Raw genomic sequence first — 12,821 nt, 5'->3', positions numbered from 1 at the left:
CAAAGTCCGAGTCACGGGGGTCTTTGGGAAAGTAATGTAAAGAGCGCTAAGTCGCATCTCTATAAGGTCATAGGGGATCAGTTGTTAACATATGAAGAGTTAAATACTCTATTAGTTCAAATAGAGGCAATCTTAAATTCGAGACCTCTTTGTCGTCGACCAACTGATTCATCTCAAATATCGGTATTAACTCCATCACATTTTTTAAATTTAACACCGTTAGGAAGTTTGCCGGCCGACGATTTAACAGATTTAAATATAAACCGGTTAGATAGGTTCCAGTTAATCGATCGAATGGTGCAAGATTTCTGGAAAAGGTGGCGTTTGGAATATTTGACTACCTTACAAACTAGAGAAAAATGGAATATAGATTTGCCTAATGTTAAAATCGGAACGGTTGTTATTTTAAAGGTAGACAATGTACCTACACTTTGTTGGCCGTTGGCCATTGTTACTGAGGTTCATCCGGGTAAAGACGGAGTTGTTAGAAATGTTACTGTAAAAACTTCGAAAGGGACATTTACACGACCAGTTTTGAAGTTATGCCCTCTTCCGAATCAATAAATTTACAGTAATATCTTTTGTATATAGTTATAGGTATTTTTCATTAGAATTTATGTATTTTTTTCGATTATTTTTTTTTGAGTTACGGTAATTAACTCTGAAAATTTTGGTATATTAATTTATGCCTGGTCCTTTGAGTATTTATTTGGAACTAGTTTTTTTATTGTGTTTTCGGCACAAATTGCATACAGATTTGGCTGAAAAATGGGTTTTTCAGGGCGGGGGCTATGTTTGCGCCAATATGAATATATATTTCATTTATTTTAATTCGGGAACGTCTTGGCAACACAGTTCTAAGTAAGCATAATCTTCTGTCCTTTATGTTAAGTCAGTCAGTCGTTAACATACATACGGTCGGAACGTATAGTACACTTTGACAATTTTAATTTGATTTTGTGTGTGTTTTCCGTGAGACAAATTGACGATACCAGACAACATATTTTCGGTAAGTTCCCTTCTTTTATCCCATCCTTCATTTTCCTTAATGCCACCGAAAATAGTGCTTCAACATTTAACAACACGAAGAAAATCTAAGAAAATCTCGGTAAGTTATTATTATTAAATTTTTTCCATTTGGTTTCCTAAAAGCCAAAGCAGGGGGTGCTACGGGCTCCTTTATTTAGATGGACTTACTCAAGTTTTTTTTATGTATTTTAACCCGTAGAACACGAATTTTTTGGGTAACAGTTGATCCGGATGTCTTTTTTTCCGGAAGATTTTCCGGAAGATTTTTATAAACAAAGAACTTGAGGAAATACATAACATCGATTTTTCGCAAAATAAAACATTTTTTTTGTATTTCTTGGGTAATTCTAAGCAAAAAATGTTCTTACAAGTTTTTTAGTAGGATGCATAGTTTTCGAGATAAACGCGGTGGAACATTCAAAAAATCGAAAAATTGCAATTTTTTAACGACAATAACTTTTGATTTAAAAATAAAATAGCAATTCTGCTGACAGCATTTGAAAGTTTAAGTCAAGTTATACCGGTTTTAATTATTTGCATTGCTAAAAATTAATTTTTTGTTATTATTAAACAAAGCTATTTGTTTATAAGCCAAAAAATTGTTTATAATTTTAAAACATTGCTGAGGCCCCTTAAATAATCCGATTTTAATTCTGTAAAGTGTATTATATAGGTAGAGCACCTCTTTATATGTAAAAAAATTAGCCAACTTCTAAATGGTCTACTTTTTGTTCAGAAAGATTTTAAAAAATTTGAACGTTTTAAAAACATTTAAATTGCAAATTTATTATGCAAAATCTATTAGGTCGATTTTAATGAAATTTGGTAGACCATTTAGGTAAGTTATAAGATTTTTCTAAGCGAATTACTAAGGTTCTAAGTGCCACCAAAGTGGTTAAGAAACATTGAATAACAACAGGCGTATTTTGCGTCCTTATTTTGTATTTATTGCTATATTTCAGAAAAGGTAATACCTTAAGGCATTTTTGACCAGGCGTATATCATACAAAATTCAATTATCTTTATTTTGTTTCTGTACGACTTTGTTCCAAAACGAACTGTTTTAAAGTTATAAGCAAAGAAAGCAGAAAAAAATCGATGTTTTTCGAAATTTTTAAATATTTAAATTTTTTTATTAATGTTCCGGGCATATTTGAGAAGGAGCATTATCTGCAAAAATACGAATGTCACCTCTCACATCCAAAAATACACGTTTTTTTACAGATTAGTCCTGGTTTAGAATATGTGTGCCAAATATCTCGACAAAATATTCAAAATTACAGCCGCAATCTTGGACCGCGTTTGTTGCTACCTGTTGATCGCTACTGTTTCCCCTTAACAAAAACTTTTCCAAACCGTGTTCAAAATAATAATACTAAATTACGATAAGTTGTTCCATTTTAACTTTGCCCATGCATCATGATTCACTTCCAAACAAATTAAATCAAAACATAAAGTTAAACGTACGTCGATGTGTATAGCATATAGTATGCAGTATACACAATGTATATACACATCGATGTACGTTTCACTTTATGTTTTGACTTAATTTAATTAAAAATGGATCGTGGCGCATGGGCAAAGATAAAATGGAACAACTAATACTTCTTACGGACAGCAGAGAAGGGTTGCAAGGGTTGCAGTACTGCGAAAGGTATGGATATGAAATGGTTCTTAACAAAAAAAAAAAAACCAAAATCATGATTGTCAGTAAGAAAAAGATTAAATACGAAACAATCTACGTGAAGGAAAAACCTTTACAGTTACAATTATTTGGGATGTGAGCTAAATGAACAATGAGACCGCAACCTTGAAATAAAACGACGTATTGAGAAGACCAGAAGCAATTTCAATAAGTCGAAGACAGTATTATGCAATGGAAAACTGGAAATAGAAAGAAACAAAGTATTGAGATGTTATGTAGGTAATCTCTGCCCTTTTATATGGAATTGAAGCCTGGACAATTACGGACGCAACTGAAACAAGACTTACCAGCTTTGAAATGTGGTGTTATCGAAAAATGTGGCACATATCACGGAAACAACATGTAACAAAGACGGAACAGTAAGAAAGATGAAAAAAATGAAAAGAAATAATTAACACTATGAAGGAAAGAAAAATGAGCTATTTATGCGAAGGACCATGTCTAATCTTCGAGCTCAGTGGAATCTATCGTCTGTTATTGAAACACCAAAAGCACTTTGATAATTTATTGATATATATATATATATATATATATATATATATATATATATATATATATATATATATATATATATTGACGTTGTTCTGAAGCTATTTCCTTGTGGCATTTTTATAATTACGTATTTTTTATGGGAAATAAGCCACAATTTTACTAAAAAATGAATTTATTAACGTTTCGAAGCCCAAATCGGGTTTCGTTGTCAAAATACAAAATACTATTAAAATAAACAAACATGTTGTTGCTAAGTAAAAAAATTCTTCTAATAATTTATTTAATCTGACTCATTTATATTGGCAATTCAGACGTATATTATACATTTTAAAGTAGAAGACTTTAAAATGATATCGCCAATATTTATGAGTTGCGTTCCTGGGACGACTTTACTAAAAGATAGTTCATTCGATTACATGAAATCAATCTCAACTCAAGAATATCCGTCGCAAAAAAATCATAGCATGTGATCTGCCTTTAAAAAGACAACCAAATGCAACGATGACAGTAAAATTCTCGCGTTAGAGATTCCATAGTAAATCACGAGGGAAAACCAGGAAAAAACCTCGTGATACTATCCCGACATCGTAAGTATTTGGTCTTACATTTAATCTACCTTCAAAGAAAAAAAAAAAACTAATACCAAATTCTGACTTTAATATGTTTAAATTACAAATAATATTAATACTACATAGATATACAATAAGTAATACTAAAATATAAAATTTGTACTAACTCGATATGTTATTGACTTACTAATCGTGGTATTTTCTTTCTATTGACTTCCTCTTTCAGTATGGGTAACCACATCCTACTGAATTCTACCGAGGAATTTGCGACACAATTGGTTTCATTTAGCATAATTAGAGCCGATTCTTTGATTTTTCTCTTTTTACTATCTGATTCTTTCAGGACTATACTTGAATCTCTCCACTGAACTCTATGTTCATTATCCCATGCGTGTTGACATATTATATTAAAAATAGAGAATTTGATAGATCTCAAATATGTCAACACGCATGGGATAATGAACATAGAGTTCAGTGGAGAGATTCAAGTATAGTCCTGAAAGAATCAGATAGTAAAAAGAGAAAAATCAAAGAAGCGGCTCTAATTATGCTAAATGAAACCAATTGTGTCGCAAATTCCTCGGTAGAATGCAGTAGGATGTGGTTACCCATACTGAAAGAGGAAGTCAATAGAAAGAAAATACCACGATTAGTAAGCCAATAACATATCGAGTTAGTACTAATTTTATATTTTAGTATTACTTATTGTATATCTATGTAATATTAATATTATTTATAATTTAAACATATTAAAGTCAGAATTTGGTATTAGTTTTTTTTTGAAGGTAGATTAAATGTAAGACCAAATACTTACGATGTCGTGATAGTATCACGAGGTTTTTTCCTGCTTTTCCCTCGTGATTTACTATGGAATCTCTAACGCGAGAATTTTACTGTCATCGTTGCATTTGGTTGTCTTTTTAAAGGCAGATCACATGCTATGATTTTTTTGCGACGGATATTCTTGAGTTGAGATTGATTTCATGTAATCGAATGAACTATCTTTTAGTAAAGTCGTCCCAGGAACGCAACTCATAAATATTGGCGATATCATTTTAAAGTCTTCTACTTTAAAATGTATAATATACGTCTGAATTGCCAATATAAATGAGTCAGATTAAATAAATTATTAGAAGAATTTTTTTACTTAGCAACAACATGTTTGTTTATTTTAATAGTATTTTGTATTTTGACAACGAAACCCGATTTGGGCTTCGAAACATTAATAAATTCATTTTTTAGTAAAATTGTGGCTTATTTCTCATAAAAAATACGTAATATATATTGACACTAGGGTAATTCAACAACCCCGGGAGAACGTAGCTGTAGCGATATGTGGCTCGTACGCGAATTAACTTGAGTCTCTTATGATGCTACATATTGACTCGTTGAAGTTACTTGAAGGAATCAAGTTGAAGGCACATTTGGCCTGGTTCAGTTGATTCTAATGACTGAATTTAAATGTATGTTCTCTCTTGCTGGCAACATGAATTGTGTCATAGCCCACACGATCAAAAGAACAAAGGTTTTTACTTAGTCAGCCAAATTAATGTCCATTGGCAAAATATTGTTTATGAATTGCAACAATTAAACAAATGAAATAGCCCGCACATGGTTAAATATAATAACAAATTATTTCATGTGATCTACGGGGTATAAAAATATACTGTTTAATATCGCATATGAATTATGAATATTTGATATTTACCACATACTAAGAAATGAAAAATATGAGTTGATTAGGTTGGTTATAAAAGGGAAAGTGGAATAAAAACGGGGACCAATAAGATGTCCTGGCTGAAAAATTTCAAGCAGTGGAGTGTAAAAACAACAAAATAGAACAGCTGCAGACAGAGCAAGATGGGCCATGATGATCGGCAATATCCTTAAAGGATATGGCACATAAAGAAGAAAAACACTCAATTTGTGAATTTCAATACTATGATTCATAATTTAATCCTTTTCGTTCTATACAGAGCGAAAAAATAAAAACAAACCGGCAATGATTAAAAAATAAAAACTAGAGAAGGGATTAAACAAGATATGCAAACATTTTATGAACAAGTGGAAGAAGTATTTTTTTTTTGGCTTTGATTTGGAACCTTTGGCCACTTAATTACATATAACTCACCCTTTAACCTAATAAATCCTTTCTATTTCCTGTTGGAACTCATCTATGTTACTGGAAATAATCCTGGATAATAATAATGGAAATAGTAGATAATTTAAATCACCGTGTGATCGGCATATCTTATGTTGTTATAAATTCACCGTTTATTTTTATGCCATATTTTGCATTTTCCATACATCGATTACATGATTCCTCGGAGTAAATATTGAAGGGAGTTAAAAATAAACTAATAAGGCATTAAATCTCAAAAATATACATACTTGCTCCACTGATCCATAATATCGTCTAGAAAATACACCTCTTCTTGATATAAGGTCGCTAGCTGTTGAACTGAAACAAAAAAAATATTGATTACTTTATAGGTCGGTTATTTTGTTAGTAATATGTAAATAAATTGATGAATTGTGGTAAAGCACAGCTTTTAACTGAAGAATTCACAATTTTGGTACAAAAATATGCACCCATATAATATGTAAAAGAGACCGTCAATGCAACAGAAGTCACTTACTGACTAAGTACTATTAAATACATCAAAATTTATACTCAATGAAGCTAGAGATTTATTAGGCACTAATTGTGAATTTGATTATCATTATTTGTTTTTTGCTATACTCATCATCATTCTCTTTGCCTTATCCCTATCCGGGGTCGGCTTCCCTAATTGCATTTCTCCACACAACTCTATCTTGGGTCATAGCAATGTTAATACCCTTTACCAACATGTCCTGCCTTATCGTCTCCCCCCAGGTCTTCTTTGGTCTTCCTCTCCTACTCCTTCCAGGAATCTGCACTTCAGCTATTCTTCGTATTGGGTGATTAACGTCTCGACGTTGAACATGACCAAACCATCTTAACCTATGCTCTCTCATTTTGGCATCAATTGGTGCCACACCCCTAATATACTCATTTCTAATTTTATCCTTCTTTATCACTCCACTCATCCATCTAAGCATTCTCATTTCCGCCACATGCATTTGTTGTTCCTCTTTCTTTTTCGCTGCCCAAACATTCAGTTCCGTGCATCATAGCCGGTCTTATGGCTGTTTTATAGAATTTTCCCTTCAGCTTCATTGGAATTTTTCTGTCACACAACAAACCACTCGCTTCTTTCCACTTCATCCATCCAGCCCTAATTCTACTGCATCCATCTCCATCTATTTCTCTATTACTCTGTAATACCGATCCTAGGTACTTAAAACTATTGCTTTTCACAATCATTTCACCATCCAAAGATAGTTTTATTTGTAGTAACTCCATCTTTAAATGAACATTCCAAATACTCTGTTTTTGTCCTACTAAGTTTTAAACCTTTTTCCTCCAGAGCTTGTCTCCACTGTTCCAGTTTTTGTTCTAAGTCTCTTTCACTATTTCCTATTAACACTACATCATCAGCATACATTAGGCACCATGGAATACTACCCTGTAGTTTCGCTGTTATCTGGTCCAAAACTAATGAGAATAAATAAGGACTAAGCACCGAGCCTTAATGCAATCCTACTTTCACCTGAAATTTATCAGTCTCTCACACACCTGTCCTAACACTAGTCGTTACTCCCTCATACATATCTCTCACAATCTTTACATATTCGCCATGGACTCCTTTCTTATTGAGTACCCACCACAGAGTCTCTCGAGGGACTCTATCATATGCTTCCTCAAGATCAATGAATACCATATGAGCGTTGGTCTCTTTATTCCTGTATTTTTCCATCAGTTGCCTTACAATGAAAATTGCATCTGTTGTTGATCTGCCCTGCATAAAGCCAAATTAATTATCGGATATTTCGGTTTATTCACGTATCCGTCTATCAATTACTCTGTCCCATATTTTCATGGTGTGGCTAAGTAGTTTTATAGCCCTGTAGTTTGTGCATTGTTGTATGTCTCCCTTGTTTTTGTAGACAGGTACTAATATACCTACTGCTTCTCCATTCGTCTGACATTTGTCCAACTTCCATAATTCTATTAAATAGACCTGCTAGCCAACTTATTCCTGTCTCTCCCAATGCTCTATACTAATACTAATACGTTTGTTGCTATACTAATAAATCCATTTTAATAAAAACATAATAAAAAAAAAGCAATCTTCTTCTTGATGTGCCTATCTATAAATAATGCTGGCGATCATCATGGCAATCTTTATCTTACCTGAAGAAGTGCGAACAAGATGCAGCTTTACCATGCATCGGCCTCATATGAAAAGTGCTTAAGTCCCAAAATAAGCAAAAATGAGATTTTTGCGCCATCGAATTAATATTTATGGTACGCATGCATACCAAGACAAAAAAGTTTAAAAAAATCAATAGATGGAGGCCGACGCATGGTAAACCAGCTTCTAAAGTTCTTTAACCAGGATCTTCTTCTTCCTGGACCTTGGTTTCCAAATATTTTTCCTTGTAGGATGACTTGTAGGAGAGCATATTTGAATTCATTTCGCATAATCTGTCCGAAGTATTGTAGTTTTCGAGATTTGATGGCTGTCGGTAGTCGGTACCACTCGGTTCTTCTTCATTCTGCTGAAGATCTCCTCATTTGTGATAGTCTAAGAGCTAGTGAACCCTCTAAGTAACGGTCTTCCTGTAAGGCTATAAATTTGTATGGTGAGAGTTCATAGCACACAAGGCTAAAAACCATGACCTGGCAGGCATCAGCCCTGCACGTGTATCTACCAGATGCATCTAAAAGTGCATAGTTAAGAAGAAAAAACCTTTTTCCTGTAAAGTTTAAATTTAAGTATGTGTTTGACTAAGTCAGTTAGAAGAAATGTGTACAACGACAGGCGATTATGAACAGCATAAGAACAAAGTTTTTTTAGGTTTTTTGAATCATTCGAAACAGAAAAGGTTTTTAGTGACTTTTCTCTTAAGTTAATAGTTTATGACATAAGCAATTAAAAATTTAAAAATTGCGAACTCGGCCATTTTTAACCCTTAATCGGACATCTAACTGAAAATTTCAATTCAATATAGTTTTCGATAGTTTCGAAAGTTTTCGATTTATTCGCTATCGAACGTGTTAGTTTTGTTTGTTGTGTTTTGTAAGTTTTCTGCTAATAACTCAAACAGTTTTCGTTTCATTAAAACAACATTACTTAACAAAAATGTACCCTTTGAAAAAATGAACAGAACCGTTTCCTTAAATTTTCTTTAAGACCAGTAATAGTAATGGAGCTATACTTTATTATAATTTGTTGGCTCTTCTTCTTCAAATGCTAAATATTGTAGTTTCAAAGTCAAAAGACGGGAAAACTATGCATTTTTCGAGGACAATTTGTTTAAACTAATTTAAGGTACTTAAAGTATCTATCTCCAGAAATAAAAGACAAGTCTCTAGCTCAAACATTAAGTGACTTATAATGAAAAGAATGTCAGTCCCTATTTTTTTCAGCGAAAAAGTGATCGAAAGCAACCCCCTAATCACCACTCTAATTAAAATTAGTAATTGACCTTTTTGGTCTTTTTTACTTATGTATTATTAATAGGTTTAGAAGTTTGACCGGCTTAGAATGATTAGTTTTTAAAAAAATGACGAATAACGAATTTTTGTAGTTTGGAAAAAATGGCTTTTCCTTCAGAATAGCAAGATTAGCATAAGAGATACGAAAAAATGTTTAAATATAAAATTGTAGCTTATTTAATTCGCAAGGAACTGGTTTGCAAAAATCTTTTCTACGACAAAAATCGAGTGAGCTATTGACAATTAAAACTTGTAATAACATGAAAAAACCACCTTTACCAACCCTTTCAAAGTCACCTCTTTTTGCGACTGAGGATTTTAAAAAGATTTAATATTAATAGTCTTCTGGATCTTATAAAATCCTACAAAATTATTTTTTACCAAACTTTCTAAGATAACAAATAAAAAAGTTACGGTTAAAAAATCAATATATTTTTTTGAAGAAAAAAGGAGAAATCCAATTGGAAGCATAATAATGTAAGTTGGCGGTGTTTTTGTCAATGACTTTATTTATTTTTATTTATTTATGTATTATTAATAGATTCTAGAAATTTAACTGGCTTAGAATGATTAGTTAAAAAAAACTAGAGTTAAAGCGAATCACGAATTTTTGTAGTTTGGTAAAAAATGACATTTTCTTCAGAATAGAAAGATTAGCATCAGAGACACGAAAAAATGTTTTAATATAAAATTCTAGTTTATTTAATTCCCAAGAACTTGTTTTGAAAAAATTTTCTCTACAGCAAAAATTGAGTGAATCGTAAATGAGTAGGTATATCGAAAAACATTGATTTTTTCTATACAAAACTAACACTTTCCATAGCGAATAAATCGAAAACTATTAATTTTATCAAAAAAATATATGAAATATTTTTTGCTTACAATGAATGTTTTTATCAACTTTTTCGGACAAAATATAATAAAAAATTTCCACCTCCGAGATGGGGTGGCAACCACCCCTATGGTAAAAGCTCCTTTTGGAATCATATAGATTTTGATCCTTGGACTACCCACTACTCATTTTCAAATTTTCAAACAAATCGATCCATTTTGTAAAAATTGCGAGGTGAAAAGCTTCAGTTTTTGGCCTAAAATCTATTTTTCGTAAATTATTCAAGGATATATAAGCTCACAATTTGAGACTATTCCGTATGATTTTATTTCTTTATGGAAGTGTTTAAGAATTCATAAATCCTCAACACATTTTTGAACCAGTTTCTGCAGTAAGTTAACCAGAAATTTCTAAAAATTAGTAAATGGTAATTCACACGCATAAATATATGTAAGTATTTACCTATTTTTGTCACAGTATAATATATCTATATATATTCGTTCAATAATCAAATTATTTAAATATAGTAAAGTGGTCCGTTTATTATACCCAAGACTCCGGTGCTAACTAAGGAGAGTCTCTCTTTTAAACATATTCTAAATTATATCGGCAGGGGTTTAAGGACGAAAACGGTCCTTGATGTGATAATGTTTCATCGCTTTTCCACAGAGCATATTATATTTCTAGGCAGGGATATATGATATTACTTTACGCCACATGGGTATGGGATATTACAAGCCCAAGTCCCTTTTCGAACTTAATCAATTATATCACATTTATGACAATACGCTCATGGAGCTGTTATTAATCCGGATATTAATCGAGCTACGTAGAGAGCGGGCTCGGCGCGCGGCGGTGGGCTATAGCGCCAACTAAATTTCCCAAACATGTACAAGGAATACAAGTTGTTAAATTTATATTTGACATATACCTACTACCATTACTACAATAATATAAACTTATAGCCCGATCAGGGAACACCACATTTTACGAGAACCTCAAAAAAAAAATAAAGGAAGGATGAAAATTTGGGAATAGATAGTTGAAACTGTCTATTAGTATATAAGAATAAAAAAATATGAAAAAAAGTTTTTAGGAAACGCTTTTCTTTAGTTCCGGGTGACTAAAATTATAAATATTAAAAAATCAACTAAAAAGCAAAAAATAAAAAAAATTGAAAAAATCCAACACATTCGTCAAAGAAAAGCGTGGGGCGTCTTCATCGAATAAACGGTTTTCGCCCCACGCTTTTCTTTAACGAATGTGTTGCATTTTTTCAATTTTTTTTATTTTTTGCTTTTTAGTTGATTTTTTAATATTTATAATTTTAGTCACCCGGAACTAAAGAAAAGCGTTTCCTAAAAACTTTTTTTCATATTTTTTTATTTTTTACTTTTTAGTCTTACATTTTTCAAACATTAAAATATATCGTCATGTTTATTAAAATATGTATATAAAACATGATATACAAACATAAAAAGTAGTCGGAGTCGGCAAAAAATTTGAAACTTCATTGTTTATTTGTGAAGCATAACGTAAACAATTAACGTAAAAAGTGAAATTATGTATAGTACATATCATTAGCTACAATCCGTAAAAATTTCAAATTTCTAGATTGTAAAAAACAAGAGAATTTAAGCATTTTCCATTAAAATCGTTTTTTTAAACAATTATTAAACATAAACAATTTTTTTTTATTGACTATTCGTGTATTGTTCCCGCGAATGCATATGTCTGCAAATTTTCATTCATTTGCATTGATGAAAAGGCAGGCAAGTTGACCTCTAAAGATTTGACGCAAACTATTGAACTAAAGAAAAGCGTTTAAAAAAAAGAAGAATGTGTGTAACTTATTAAATTTAAATTAAAATACATTTTACTGCTGTCATAAACCAGACAAAAATGTTTATATCACAAATAATCATTGCCTTTCGCTTAAATTGAATGTTAAAACTTCCAAGAGGCAGATGGCTGGCGGGAGCTGGCTTGAATATTTAACTTAATCGAAAAGCAATATTTATTTCTGTAATACACATTTTTTCTGTTTACGAGCAACTGTAAAATGTCACTAAAACTTTTTGTCAAATAATTTAATTAAAAAATTATTTTTGGACACCCTGTACAAATAATTATATAAATTTTTACATTACTGAATAAAGAATTGAATTGCCTATCAAATGAGCTATCGCATGTCCCCTATTCTCATTTAAAAAAATCATCGATTACGTCATCGCGCCCAGATGGATGACGTCACTAGTATGACATATATGCCAAAATATCTTAATTTCAAAATAAAAATCGACCTCTTTCGAGATTTTTCCTTAAAGTCGCCTTTTTACGAAATAACGAATTTATTCCTTTCATTTGCATCGTACTGTATAAACAAACATATGAGTGTTCAAAATTTAAAACTTTATTGTTTATTTATGACGCATAACGTAAAAAATTAAAGTAAAAAGTGATATTATGTATAGGTTATATCATTAGCTACAATCCGTAAAAGTTTCAAGTTTCTACATTGTAAAAAACAAGAGAATTTAGGCATTTTTCCATTAAAATCGTTTTTTTTATTTAAACAATTAATAAACATAAACAAAAAAATTTTGT

The 12,821-nt window shown here is 31.5% G+C and overlaps 1 protein-coding gene across 1 annotated transcript in view; it reads right to left on the bottom strand.

The window, feature by feature from the left end:
• Positions 1–12,821, bottom strand: part of LOC114331968 (GTPase-activating Rap/Ran-GAP domain-like protein 3) — a 301,406-nt gene that overhangs the window by 200,011 nt on the left and 88,574 nt on the right. The window contains exon 2 of the mRNA XM_050650939.1: positions 6,187–6,256. Coding sequence (XP_050506896.1) covers positions 6,187–6,256 — 70 coding nt within the window. The remainder of the gene's footprint in view (positions 1–6,186; positions 6,257–12,821) is intronic.

Source organism: Diabrotica virgifera, chromosome 5, assembly GCF_917563875.1.
Source record: "Diabrotica virgifera virgifera chromosome 5, PGI_DIABVI_V3a".
NCBI classification, from domain to species: domain Eukaryota; kingdom Metazoa; phylum Arthropoda; class Insecta; order Coleoptera; family Chrysomelidae; genus Diabrotica; species Diabrotica virgifera.
This window is presented reverse-complemented; position numbering and strand designations above follow the sequence as displayed.